Source organism: Ambystoma mexicanum, chromosome 5q, assembly GCF_040938575.1.
Source record: "Ambystoma mexicanum isolate Mex_15411 chromosome 5q, UKY_AmexF1_1, whole genome shotgun sequence".
NCBI lineage: Eukaryota > Metazoa > Chordata > Amphibia > Caudata > Ambystomatidae > Ambystoma > Ambystoma mexicanum.
Genome location: NC_090933.1, coordinates 387,007,447 through 387,022,236, shown reverse-complemented (window position 1 = coordinate 387,022,236; position 14,790 = coordinate 387,007,447). Strand labels below are relative to the sequence as shown.

At 47.2% G+C, this 14,790-nt stretch overlaps 1 protein-coding gene across 1 annotated transcript in view; it reads right to left on the bottom strand.

Moving 5' to 3' along the window:
• The window catches only part of TYMS (thymidylate synthetase), a 214,681-nt gene extending 203,983 nt beyond the window's left edge, over positions 1-10,698 (bottom strand). Inside the window, exon 1 of the mRNA XM_069620874.1 lies at positions 10,159-10,698. Coding sequence (XP_069476975.1) covers positions 10,159-10,333 — 175 coding nt within the window. The 5' untranslated portion in view covers positions 10,334-10,698. The remainder of the gene's footprint in view (positions 1-10,158) is intronic.
• Between the last annotated feature and the right edge of the window lie 4,092 nt (positions 10,699-14,790).

Sequence of the window (14,790 nt, the reverse complement as noted above, 5' to 3'; positions counted from 1 at the left end):
AGGTACATCCCTAAAATTTTGGTGTCCTTGGAGACCTCGATGGCGTTGCCATCGATGGTGAACAACATGAAGGAAGGGTCACATTTTTTAAGACGTTGATGGGATCCCAAAATAAGGAGTTCCGTCTCATCATTGAGGCAAAGTTCGTGTTGAGCCATCCATGCTTGAATAACCATGTAGACATTGTTCAAGAATTTAGTGTCCACTGCGTAATCACCTGTGATGGGGACGAGCATCTGGGTGTCGTCAGCGTAATTAGTGTACGTGACACCCAGATAGTCGAGGACATCATAAAGTGGTTTGGTGAACACGTTATAAAGTGTCGGTGACACATGATCCTTGGGGACACCACAGTGTAAAGGAGAACGCTCGGCAGATGCTGACGGGGAGAATACCCGCATAGATCTGTTATCTAGGAAGGATCTGATCCAAGAGGTGGAAGAGTCTGAGAAGTGGGCAGCTGATTTGAGGTGTTGGTAAAGAATTTGGTGGTTAAACAAATCAAAGGCTGGTTAACGATCTAGTAGGAGTAGCAAGGCCAGTTTACGGTTGTCTTTCATCACCTCAATCTGAGTTTTTAGGTCGGTTTCAGTCCCATGCCTCGGCCGGAAACCAGATTGTCTTAGGCCAAGGAGTTTGTTACCTTCCAGGAAGTCCTGGATCTGCAAATAAGTGGCTCGGTCCAATATTTTAAGCATGAATGGGGCCGTGGTGGTGGGCCTGCAATTTGTTAGTATGCTCGGATCGAGGGAGGGTTTTTTGAGCAAAGGGTTGACCCAAGCATCCTTTAGGTTGTCCGTAACTTGACGAGTTTATAAAGGCAGTAATGAATGGGGCTAGATCATGTGAGGCCTCCTTAATAGGGGCTGGACATGCATCACCTTGGCAGTTGGACGGTTTGAGTTTATTGATGAGGCTTTTAATTTCAGCGACTTAGTGGCGCAATCTTCATAAATGGGCAAATGCTCAAACAATGGTATGGGATGAGGCAGCAAACAGAGGGGGCGGAGGGGGGGTCAAAGCATACACGTTGATTGCCTGGGAACAGATATTAGTGACACTTTATGGATAGGACCAGGCAAGTCATGAGGAAGATCATCCTCCAAGAGAGGCAGAAGGAGGCACGCCCGCAGGTACAGATTGAGGAAGGCTGTAGTGGTTGGTAGGCTCAGGAGGGGGTGGGGGGGGGGGAATACATGAGATTGATCATGTGAATTGATATGCCGATTGTTGCAAAACTGTATGGTGCACATGTTGGGTAAAAATTGTTTAAATAAAAAATAATAACAGGGAAGGGGGAAATAAAGTCTGCTACAGGGACAACACCAGAACAACTACACAAAATCAATCCAGCAATACCCCAGTGTTGCTGGAGAGGTTGCGCAGCCACCGGCTCCCTGTTTCACCTGCTATCGGCCTGTCCAAAAGCAAGTGACTTCTGGCGGGGTGTCTTAGACCAAATGATCACAGGGTTAACAATCCCTTGGGATCCAGAGATAATACTTCTGGGGGACACAGCAGCCAGGGCATTTCCACTTACAGGTCAGATAGCTCGTCTGAGCACTCATCTTCTCACGGCTGCCAAAATCGCATTAGCCTAGCTGTGGAAGAACCCCAAAGGCCCTTCAATACCCATGTGGTGGACGAAATGTTGGGACATTATGATATCAGAAAAGGTCACAGCAATCCGCTCAAGAAACATCAATGCTTCCTGAAATACCTGGGCACCATTTAGCACTAGTCAGAAATTCCCAGGAATGACCCGCCGTCCCGCCATAACCCGCTGGCTTCAATAAGGGAGGAAGGGGTAAACATTACTCGAGGCCTTTACAACAGCCAGACAACAAAGGGCCCCGATGGTCAGACCCACATAGAACTCGCATTTGAACTGTTCTGTATCTGAATAGTATTATAAATGAACTGATGTAATGTTGAAGTCAATACAAGTGAAATGCTTAATAACATTTTTGTTGTAAAAAAGATGCAGGTTTATTTTGTGAAAAATAAAGAGGCGATTTTGTTCGCAGTGTGTGGAGAGCCATACCACAAATACCAGGTGCTTAAATCCCAGAAAGAACATCAGTGGTTTATAATGGAGTGTTTCAGAAAGACTCAAGCTGTGGGATTTACAGGCAAAGCTTGGGCATAACAGGGAACTCTGAGCTTGCTTCAATGAAACCTACCATCAAACGTTGCGTTCAAAGTGCCTGCCAGTGTTTTTTCAAAGCAATGCTCAGAGAGTTAATTGATTGGAGTTGAAAATGCTCTATTGGCGTACTAAAAATGTCAACCAGGTTGGTCTTCAGCCACTCGACACGGTCCTTCACTGAAGTCCTGTGGCAAAGCAAGAAGTTTTGGCTTGTGTATTACTATTTGGCATTTGCCAGGCACTGCTGTTAGATGCTCTCGTCTCTGCCCCTCTTTCGCTCACTGATGTCAGATGCTCATTTGTAAGAGCCAGCCAAGCCATTGCTGACAGCAGCACAAACCTAGAAAAAACATGGTTATTAAGTGTTTCTAGGCACCACAAGACAAGGCAGGGGAAACATGAAAGACCAGACAAACTATCCTACTACGCCTTATGTCGTTCGGATGGTGCAAGTGTGACGAGAAGTGCAGGAAGAAGGGAGGTGGGGGGCACGGTCAGGGCAACATGGCCCCAAGTAAGTGCAGCCAGGGCAGCACGGCTCTAAGTGCAAGGAGGCAGGGGGCTGTAGGAGTTAGTTACAGCCCCCCCCCACCCCCCAAGTGGGCAGTAGGCAGTGCAAGGAAGACTGGTCATGGGGGGGAGCCAGTCAAGGCAGCAGGTAGGTTAGCAAGCAAGGAAGCTAGAAAGAGGAGGCAGAGGAGAAAGGGAAAGTCTTGAGCAGCTTCCGGAATTTCAGGTGGTCCGGCTCAAGTCTGAAAGGGGCAGGGAGGCCGTTCCAGTGGGAGGCAGCTGGAGAAGAGAGATCTACCCCTATTCTCTGCTTGGAGAAGCATTGACCAAGAGAGTTTGAGGCAGCTCAGACGAAGGTCTCTAGAAGTAAAGTATTTGGGCAGCGAGAGTTCGATAGTGAGGACCATGGTCCGAGAAAGCCTTGTGGACAATGCAGAGGGTCCTGCACTTGATCCTTGCAGGCACCGGGAGCCAGTGGAGAGAATCAGGGCTGGGAAGATGTGGTCCCCGAGCTTGAGGCCAAGCATACGTCTGAGTCCTGTACTGGATTGGTTGCAGGGGGGAGAGTAGAGTTCGGCAGACTGAGAAAGATGATGTTGCAGTAGTTCAGCCTGGAGAGAACCAGAGCCCTGAAGACAGTGAGCCTCTGGGGGAGGGGGTGGGAGGGGTAGAATGCCTCTACCGCCAAGGAGGTGCAGCTGGAAGTGTCTTCTTGGCAAGGTCAGTGTTAGGAGATAAGCAAAGAGTGGAGTCAAAAACACCAAGGTTATTTGCCTCATCAGAAGGCGAGGCTAGAGGACCCAAGGAGGGTGGCCAGAGAGGGAAAGCGGAAGCAGGGATCCCAATGAGAAGGATCTCAGTCTTACTAGCATTGAGGCAGAGAAGCTCACCATTCCAGAATCGCGGATATACAGCCAGGAACGAGGGGAGTCTGGAGGGAAGCTTGAAGGCGAGCTGGGTGTCATCCGCATAACACTGAAAGTTAGTAGAGAAGGTAGAGATGAGGTGGCCCAAAGGGGTCAGAACAGGGGACACCACATATGGTGAGGTGGTGGAGAGAAAGGACCCAAACTGGACCTGGGAGGGTCAGTCCAAGAGGAAGGAGGTCAGCCACACCAAGGCCTGATCCGTGATGCCCAGGTTCTCGTAGAGTCGATTTTATCAGGATGGCATGACTGACTATCAAAAGCAGAGGAAAGGTCAAGGAGGAGGACGACAGAGGGAGAGCTGGAATCAAGATTAGAGAGCGGATTGAGTAGTTTCCGTGCCTCTGGCAGCTCTTAAACCAGACCGACGGGCATGGAGACAACCACCAGATTCAGTGTGCAATGTGAGCTGAGAGATGGACAGCCTTTCCAGGAGTTTGCACAGGAATGGAGTGATAGAAACCGGGCAATAGTGTGCCAGACAGGTAGGATAAGCAGAAGGCTTTTTTAGGAGGGGGTACACAAGGGAGTGCTTGAGGAGCAAGGGGACGATCCAGTGGCGAAAGAGTGATTGTAGAAATTAGCCAAGACTAGAGTGAGTGTGGCAATGTGGGTCTTAATAGATCTGGAAGAGCAGAGGAGCACCTGTTCGGACAACACTTTCCTAGATCTGACTTGTCTAGATCTAGTCAGGTGTTATCGGGGAGAGGGAGAGGTGGCCAAAGGGGCCTGAGAGAGGGAGAGTGAAGACAAAAGCAAGGACAGGACCTCCTAAGTTTTAGTGGTGAAGTGAAAAGCCAGAGCCGTACAGAGGGCCTGGCAGGAAATAGGAGGTGGTGACTGCAGTAGCATTTCCGTGTTCAAGGCTGCATAGACACAGACCTTAATATGGACCCTCTTCCTGGAGAAGAGTCACCTTTGAAGCAGGCGGCACATCACAATTGCCATGTTGAGCAAATCACATCAAAAACCACCAAATACATTATTTTCTGATTAAAGGTTATCATTCCTCCCATTGTACCCCTTTCAAATACACATATGAGAAAGGGAAAGATGTCAAATAGCACCAATGAGGGTTCCTGACCGCTTTGCATACAAAGAGCATGTTTGTAACAGAAGACTAACAATTCTTTACAAATATATCTATGATAAAAAAAAAAAAAAGTGTTGTTGGCTTGAATCACCAAGTTTGGAATACACACTGGGCATGGTGCTCATTTAATGTTTAAAAACACTTAACCTAACATTATTTAACCGACAGCATCAGTATTTGGGTATGAAGATAAAACTGTTGCAGCATCTTGAGATGCTGGGATTGAGTCAGACATTTAAAAGAGCAGTTGATAAGTGGGGAAGCAAGGTTTCAGGTTAAGGGTGTCTGCTTGCCCAGTGCCCAATACACATCCTTGGAGACTTACATATGGGATAACAAAAAGATTGGGCCTCCTTTTGTTTATTTTGGTTCGGATTTGGGTTACAGCAACTCCCCCCACCACTTGCTTAACACATTACACTTTTGCATATTCCATTTTTGTCTCCATTTAATTGGTAATTTATAATGCGCTTAATACCCATACCCAGAGGTTTTTAAGCATGGACCAGGCAATTGAACCTACGTCTTACTTTTAAGTCGAGCGTGTTGCCCCCGAGCTATCCTCCCGAGACTATTACAATGTGCACCACAGTTTGGGCTTCGTTTTAGTTTCGGCCATTAGGTGGTGCGAAAGCTCCACCTATACACCAAAACGATGACATTGGAGTACAGCTAGGGAGAGATGGCATAGGAGGAGGGACTCAAAGCTTATATGCATTTGGTGATTTAATCACCCATTCGTTTAATTTAGTTTATCGTTTGCTTAAGAAGCATATACAGCAAATACATTATGTTTCAAAGTGCACACAGGGCAACAGGGGATAGCAGTAAAATTAAAATATTTTTAAAAAATACAGCGAGGGTGGGACGGCCAAACCTGCTAGGCCTTGGGAGTATTCAGAACATGCAATTGCAGCAAGGAAAGCGAAGTGGGTTAAGTGCTGAGATGTCCGTGCTCGAGGGTGAACCAAGATAAAGTCCAAGGTATGGTAAGTGCTATGCAGCCAGGAGCCGCGTTGGGTGGGAGAGTGCAAGGCCCCAGTGTGGAAGGTGTGCCAAGGAAAGTGCTGAGGTAGACAGAAGATGGGAGATTGGGTGTGAGAGGTCAGGTCCCCTGCCCCCTTGAGGATGCATAAGGGTCCAAGACACCAATCACAGCAACATAGATTAGCAGAGGAGGGAAGGAAGAAAAAGTCTTGAGGTGCTTACAGAACTTAAGGTCCTGCTCAAGGACCAGGGGTTTGGGGGGCTGTTCCATAGGAGCGATTCCTGCTGTGGAAAGCAAACGACCTCCTGCTCTTTGTTTAGAGAAGCGCTTTACACACAGGGAGTTGGTGCCAGAGGAACGTAGAGGTCTAGAAGGTGAGTATTTTGTAAGATAGAGTTGCAGAAAGTGCGTTCCCCGGACCCAGACACCCTTGTGGACGATAGAGGGATTTGAATTTGATCCGTGCAGCAACTGGGAGCCAGTGGAGAGTTGAGGGCAGGAGAGATGTGGTCCCTGGGCTTAAGGCCAAGGATAGGTCTTGCTGCTCTAGTCTGGATTAGCTGGAGGGGAGTCCGAGTGGAAGAAGGTAAATTGAGGAGGAGGCTGTTGCGATAGCCAAGCCTAGAGACCCAGGGCTCAGGAAACATCGAGCTTCTGGGGGAAGTGACAAAAGGGAGAATTCCTTTGAGAAGGAAGAGTTGAAAGTGGGACTTCCTGGCAATGTCCAGAGTGTGAGGGAGGAAGGAGAAAGACGAGTCAAAGATGACTCCCAGGTTTCTGGCTTCAGAAGAATAAGCAGGGGAGAGCCCAAGGAGACCAGAGAGAAGGGAAGAAGGAGGCGGCAGGAGTCCCAATAGGAAGGATCTCAGTATTGCTGGCATTGAGGCAGAGATCGTTGAAAGTGCACCAGGCCTAAATGGCAGATAGGGATGAAGGAAGGTGCGAGAGTCAGCTGAAGTCTGAAAAGAGTGTCCTGCAGCTCTTCCAGAGACAGGCACCTTCTCCTAATCATTAGTCCTTGATCCAGTGTGGCCACATTATTCTGTTCATTTTGACTTCTTGATCCAGTGTGGCCACATTATTCTGTTCATTTTGACTTCTCACCAGATTCTCTACATCTCTTCGGCTCACCTCCCCTTGCTCAGAAGGTCTCACCACTATGCACCGTCTCCCATTCATTATTGACTGGGCATTAGATCCACAGGTTGACAATAAAGCTGCTCTCTTTGCACATGACCCAAAAGTGACCTCTCTGACCACATGCCACACATTCGACCAATAGCTGGACACCAACCTTTGTGCGGAAATCTAGATCCACATCTATAACATGATCTTCTCAATCTACTTTTGTCGATACCATTCCATGTGCCTTGACAGAGTAGCATGTTTGAGTGTTGGAACTGTTTCTGTACATTACTTCACCCATCTAGTGTCTCTTGCTCCCCTCTGCTTTCCATATTATCCACTTGTTTCTCAATTCTCTCATACATTCTTGCTAGTTACAGAATATCTTTCAATGGGAGGGGCACTCTTAGAGGATGTCTCCGAAGCTCCACCGATGTGCAGCTCTTAATTATTCTCAACCTTATTGCTTCTTCATCATCTAATTTTGCAAACTCACAATACATTGCCTTCTCCTGTAGCCGCAACACAAATTGTGCAACTGTCTCCTGTGGCCCCTGTATGCACTGGTTAAATGCATACCTTTCATAGTCTCTGCAGAGCAACTATTAAGAGTTCACTTATAATAGCAATAAGGGCTTGATATGATGTTCTCTCTTCAGTCGTTGTTAATGCCCTTATGACACTTCATTTCTCGTCCTACCAGATTCATAAATATGTCCAACTTATTTGGAAGGTTCTCATTTCCTACTGCTCTAGAAATGTTTCAAATTCATCTACCCGCTCCTGCCAGCGCCTACTTTGAGTATCATGCGGCTCAAGATCAAATGAAGCTGGACTGTGCAGATAATTCACTGAATTCCTGGATATAGGGATTCCTTGCATGTCTTGAGCTGGGTTAAGATCTCCACTTATGTTGTCAGACAACATTTTGAATTGTCAACTTGTCTCCACCTTGGTGTTTTGCGGTTTTGTGTTTACACAGTTAACTGTTGCCCTGCACTGAAACAGCTGTGTTGTGCAAATACAGGTGCAGCAACTTTTCTGCGTCACATGCACCTGCTGCACTTGCATTTTTCTTTTCCATTATACTACAGAGGGAAAAAAAAAAAAAAGTCTATTTTCTACTGCCGTCACATTGGCTGATGCAAAGCCCTTATCTTTCCTCTTTATGTACTTTTCATTCCGTGAAGCTTGCTTGTAACTTGTGAAGTCTCTTTGATGATTAACTTTCTTTATCCTTCATGGGTTTCGTGAGTCATACAGATGTCTAGCTGTCTAATCACTGCCACCTTTCACCATTAGTATAATGTGCACTTTTAGAACGTTATGCTGCAATACTGAAAGTCACTTTTCATTGTGTGCGTTCATTTGTTTCAAAAGCAGTTATTTTACTCTTCAGGTCGTATTAATCATATCATGCAGGCATGACTATTCATTTGTATTTATTGTCTAAACTTTATTTATACCTTCACCAGCTTTGCCCTTGTGCCGGCTCTAATTTCTTTTGCATTCAATGCTGGACGCACTCGCAGCCGTATCCTCAACATTTCGTTTTCTCACTGTCACATGTTGCTATGGCAATGATTGATTATATGTAACATTGTCACTTAAGCCAAAATGGCCGCATGTTTTACATGCACGAGGGTCCCTGTCTTTAATGTTTTCTTTCTTGCATGCTACATAACACGCTCCTGCTACGTCATTCCTAGAATTTCAGGGCTCGGCACTCTGGTAAGTGGTGCGCGTGTGCATGCAGTTTAAAAAAAAAATCTTTGTATATGGCGGCTATTTAAAAAATGCTTTCCAGTTATCGCTGTCAATCCTTACTCACAATTACCATAAAACGGTTATAAAATGTTCTGCACACCTTACCACTTTTGTCATAGTTGCCACTTGCACCTCCTCCTCAGGTCATTTACGTATTAGTTTTCCAGTTTTGCGCTTTTAACTTCTTTCTTCAGTTATGCTACTGCAGCAGCTTTGTTCGCTTTTCCAAAAGATTCACTTGTTGTTTTTCTAATGTTCCACTCTTGATATGAGACTTGCTATGCTTTTCTTACCGTCTTAGCTGGTTCCTTTGTATATGGTCTCTTTTTTTTGCATCAGCCACCTCCACTGGCTGTGTTTCATCAGTCTTCTTCCCAGGCCGCCAATGTTCCTTTATCCTCGAGTTAATTTTCGCAGGTTACTTCCCTTTGTCACCAAATGTTATATGCCTCTTTCATACCTTGAATAATACCCAAGACGGTTTACACATCTGTCCTTTATTGATCCATATTAACTGCCTGCTTTTCTCTCCTTTCCATTCCCATTCCAGTTCTATGTTCACTGCATTCCACATTCTATAAGCCACAACACAGAGGTCAGTGAAGATCGGATGCTGAGGCTGGGGAATCCAGTTGGATGTTCAAGTCACCCAAGAGGAGGAAGTTATTTAAATTAAGGAGGAGCAGAAATCAGCCCAGTCAGAGGGGAACAGGGTGGAAGCACCTGGAGGCCAGTAAATGTTAACAATGGTCAGAGTGGAGGGAGTGGGGGGGAGAGGAGTGATGACCAATTTACAAACCAGGCTCTCAAAGGAAGAATAGAGTTGGGTGGGTATGATGGAAGCAGGAAGCCACTTAATCATGCCTTACTATCATACTGCGCACTCAAAGTGCCTGCCAGCGTTTTTTCAAAGCAGTCTTCTTAGAGTTAAGGATTAAATTGGAGTTGTAAATGCACAGCAGATGTAACAAAAGTGTCTCACCTAAGTCTGCCTTTTGAACACCATAAGCACTATGCATGTCCTTCAATTAAGTCCTGTTAAAAACAAGCATTGACAAAGCCACCAGTGTTGACTTGTGTAGAGGTATTAAGCACTCACTAGGCACTGCGGTTATATCCCCTGGTCCCTGCACCATTTTGTACCTGCTGCCATCGATGGCCAGGCAATACCACTACAGCAGTGTCTAGGAAATGCCTTTCCCATGCCATACAAAAACCAAAACTGTTGGCATTGCCAATGCTTGTTTACGCGAGAATCGACCCCCTCACCCCCACCCACCCACTCACTCCGGTCAAAAAGGTGTCAGGGACAGGGTCATCTCGATACCAAGCATCTAGAAATCAAAAAGAGCTCCAAATTAAACATTTTAAGATACACACAACACCAAAAGCTTTTCAATGCGAGTGGGCGGGGATTGGGCCAGATTACATAAAACGTGTGCGCCAGCACGTCAACTAAAAACTGCATTCAGCAATACGAAGGGGCAAGAGGGGGTGCGCGGAAATGAGAGCTAGACGGTGAAAAGTGGCAACGAGAGAAAACAAAACGGAAAAAGGCTTAGGCTATTTTTTTATAGACCCCCGCCCCCCAAACGCTCACCTCTGAGGCTGTACCGAGCTTGCATGCCGAACAAGGAGAGGGTGCCGGTGCCCGTCCGATCCTCCTTGCGATGCCCAACGTTGAGAATCTGCTGTATCTGGCCCAGGTACTGCAGCTCTTCATGCTGAAGCTCTCCATTGGCCTCTTGGGGCTGCGGGTTGGTCTCGGCGGGCATATTAAAGCAGACTTGGCTAAGCTCTACCGGTTCTTCTTTTATGTCAGTCACCAGTTTTCGCGCCGTATTTTTTCCGCGCCCACCCCAAGCCTAGCGGGGAGGAGCCCGGACTGTCAACACTCTCCCGAAAGACGCGCGGGCCGGGCACAGCAGGAGGACCCGCCCGCCTTCGGGGCAGTGTCTAGGCTTTACAGTGCCCAGAGTAAACAACGAAAATGTGCCCTTCCTCATGAATTTGCGGCACACTCCCATGACGCAAACCTTTACTCCGAGAAAAGCACTACCTAACTAATGCTCATCAGTGTACGCAGCCCAGCGTGTCACCGAAATTGCCATAAGAGGCTGCAAGGCAGCTGGCCAAACATAAGGTGTTCAAGTACTGCGTCGTTTATACCTGGGTTGGGAAGTAGTGTTAATAAAACCATTAAGCGACTGGTGTGAAAAGGCTAACTCCTTCGGAGTTTAGAACTGGGATGAAGAAGAGGAGGTTGTGCAGGCAATGGATCAGTACTCGTCAGAAGTGCAGAACTCAAGTTTCCCATTGCCATGCATGAATAGGACGGGCAGTCCTGTAGTTGCTTTGAACTCTGGGACTTGTAGGTTTTAACTTTAGAAATTAAGGAAAACTACAAGTGCCAGAATGCAAAGTAAATAAACCGGACTGCATAGCCTTCTCACGCATGGCCAGGAGAATCATGTGATCTCAGGTTGGCGTGTGTATTTTTGATCCTGTTTTTTTTTTTTTTAGCACTCCTGTCCTGTGGATCATCTGTGATCTTAAGTGTCTTTAAGGAGCGGACCTGCGAAATGCTTGGCTTTTTATTAGGAAGATGAACAAAGAAACTGTTTAACAAGAACTTCCAAAGTCTGAAGACTCCTGTCTAGCGAGTTGATGGGGAACAGATCAAAGCTGCTGATTGGCGCTATAGTGAAGATAATACCTCCCTTTTGTTCCTGCTAGTGGTAGAGCTTTAGCCTCACAGCCTGTGTTTGCTTTCTTTTTGTATACATTGGCACTCTGCATACCCACCTACTCTGCTCATCCAGATTTCTGTGATTGGCACCAGACATTTCAGTGGCATGCTGCTCTTGCATGCGCTTTTCTCGCTGACATTCTGAGATACATAAAAATCTGCCTTTGTTATGCCTCTCCCTCCCTTTGTGCTTTGGGAAGCCACCCGCTTGGGCCATCTCTAGAAATGAGGCTTCCATCTGCCACACAGCTATTGTTTGTTTCTATGTGCTTGCACTAGTAAAACGTTCCTTTGGTCTTACTGCACAAAATACCCAGACTCGCTTTTTAGTGGAAAAGGTCGCTTTAATGTGACAGGCCACAGCTCACAAAGAAACGCTAATCTGGCTCCCTGGGCCTTACAGACTAACATCTCTGTTTTAACAAATTGCCAAACAATTAAATAATTAAACAATTTAATTCCCCCACAATTAAATAATTAAAGCATTTCAAATTCCTCCCTTCCGTCTCCTTAAAATCTTCTCAAACCTTCCTTCCCGCTTTCTCCCATCTTCTCCCCGATGCCACGCCCCTCCTTCAATACCGGTTCCGCTCTTTGTACCCCCGGGGTAGCCCATTCGTGCAAACAGCACCACCCCTTTCCTTTACTGCGCTAGTACCCCATTGTGCTTCCCCCACCCCTCCTCCAAAGGGCCATGCCCCGACATCAAGCAACGTCTTACCCCTGCAAACTCCCCTCTACACCAGTCTCCTCCTCCCTATGACCTGCAGCCAGGCTGACCTGCCACATCAGCAACAATGAAACTTACATCACAAGTCCCCAACTAACGCCCCAGCCTGTCACACGAAAATTACCAGCCCCCCTGACCCTTTGAAACCATACGCAAAAAGCCTGGTCTCAGAAACAGGGGGGAAAACAAAAATTCTCAATTAAGATCAACCTCCTCCCACTCTCGATCCCCAAAAGCAGAACACACAAAAGGGCATGGGAGGGTGAAGACAAACGCTCGTCCCCAACTCTCGCTTGCTCCTGAACCTTCCCTGCCCACTTTAAACCCCAGAGAGACACGCTATGCACACCTGTGCAGCGCCCAAAATCGCGTTCCCCCGGCACCCCTTTGAGCTTACTGCACAAAATACCCAGACTCATTTTGTAGTGGAAAAGGTTGCATTAATGTAACAGGCCACAGCTCACAAAGATACGCTAACCTGGCTCCCTGGCCTTACAGACTAACATATCTGTTTTAACGAATTGCCAAACAAATAACTAAACAATATTCATTCCCCCACAATTAAATAATGATAGCATTTCATATTCCTCCCTTCCTATCCATTGCTCCCTTCCGTCTCCTTAAAATCTTCTCAAACGTTCCTTCCCGCTTTCTGCCATCTTCTCCCCGATGCCACGCCCCTCCTTCAATACCTGTTCCCCCTCTTTGTACCCACGGGGTAGCCCGTTCGTGCAGACAGCACCACCCCCTTCCTTTACCGCGCTAGTACCCCATTGTGCTTCCCCGACCCCGCCTCCAAAGGGCCATGCCCCCAGCACCAAAAAACCCTCCCCTGAGGTGTTCTTTCTGCCCCACACCTAAAACTAGGTTTCCTTCTACTTCCAACTGTTTATAATGTCTTGCACTTGCAATGTCACATCCACCAATTACTAACTATTACCGAATACCGGGAGATGCACCCCATCCTCCTGGAAAACCGAAAAATCCTCATAAACTATTTCCCTATGCTCCAGCACTTGCACCCCCACTAAACTGCAACATTTTCCCATCTTCCTCTTAATCTTCTTCCTTGTTCTTCCCACTGCCCCTTCATTCACTGCCCCCTCCAAACTCTCCTCGGCAATTACTTTGTCCAAACCAAACTTACCTTGGGCCATATCTCCCGTAACCGGGTAAGGTCCCTTTTCATTTTCCTTAACAGAGCCACACCTGTGTCTCGTAGCAAGTAATTCTCCCCTGCATGTACTATTATCCCCTCCGGGACCACATGAAGCTCCTTCAATCCCGCTAACATGAGCAGCAGTTGGTCCCATCTAAGCCCCCCTAACCCCGACCATCTCACTAACGCAATGTTGTAACTGCAACCCAGTTGTGTACCAAAAATCCTTTCCCCCCCCCCTTCTTCCCTGCCCGTTTTACTATTGAATGTCCATAAATTGGTTCCATGTAATAATGTCCCCTCAAAAATATTGGTATGTACAGAAATCGCTGAAAAATTGCAGTTTTTTTGTGGGGACATTATTACATGGAACATGCAGGGGACACCCCCGCAAACCCCCAAACCTTTTTCTTTTCTTCATGGGGAGCGGGGGACACCCCTGCAACCCCCGCTGCCCCTGTCCCCATATATATGGTCACCCAAATAATATCGCCACATCCAAGCGAGTACCAAGTTGAGTACCGCTTTGCCGCACTACGCTCCTGTGGATTGCTCTACTTGGACTGCTATTCCTGCCGACGCACATTCAGCGCTCAGCTGACAGCCGCGATTTGAGTGAACAGATTGATTGACAGTGAGAGTCACCCGCCTCCCACACACAGGGATTGGCTCTTTCTCCTCACTTTTTCATTGGTTTCTGTATTTGAACGCGCACGCATCCAAGCGAGTACCAAGTTGAGTACTGCTTTGCCGCACTACGCCGCACTACGCTCCTGTGGATTGCTCTACTTGCTCTACTTGGACTGCTATTGCTGCCTCCGCACATTCAGCACTCAGCTGACAGCCGTGATTTGAGTGAACAGGTGATTGATGATTGGTGGTTGCGACAGAACAGTCGCTGAACTTTTCCTGAACTTTTGCTGATACGCCTTTGCCTCTTTTCCAGATTGATTGACAGCGAGAGTCGCCCGCCTCCCACACACAGGGATTGGCTCTTCCTCCTCACTTTTTCATTGGTTTCTGTATTTGAACGCAGCGCACGCGCATCGCGCGCACGCATCCAAACGAGTACCAAGTTGAGTACAGCTTTGCCGCTTTGCCGCGGCGCCGGGGGGCCAGATTGCCTTACGTGATTCTCTTCTGCTTTGTCATTGGCACTTTTTGCAGTTGTTGCAACAATCTCTCGCTTACTCCTCCGCACAAAACCAGACAGGTTAGAGCTTAACTTCAACAAAGAGCTTGTTTGAAATAGGGGACCGCATTCAAGCGAACCGTTCAAGAATGACCTCGTTCAGGTCTTATAAACTCACGTCTAACATGCCACACATTGCACCGTTGATTTTGGTTTCACTCCCGCAATCTTCCCTTCCAGGGCTTCCTAATTCTGCCTTACCCCAACCCTTCTTTACAGCTATGTCTGTCACCCCCCGGACTCCACACAGACAAACTTGCTTCCCGTTTAATGTCGCAACTGACAACATAAGCATGCCCTGCCAGGTGTCCCCGGCGAGCTGCTCATTTCATGAAACAAGCACCCCTTCACCTCTAACCATTGGAAAAATTAGTACCCCTCCTCGAACCTCCTTGAAAAAAA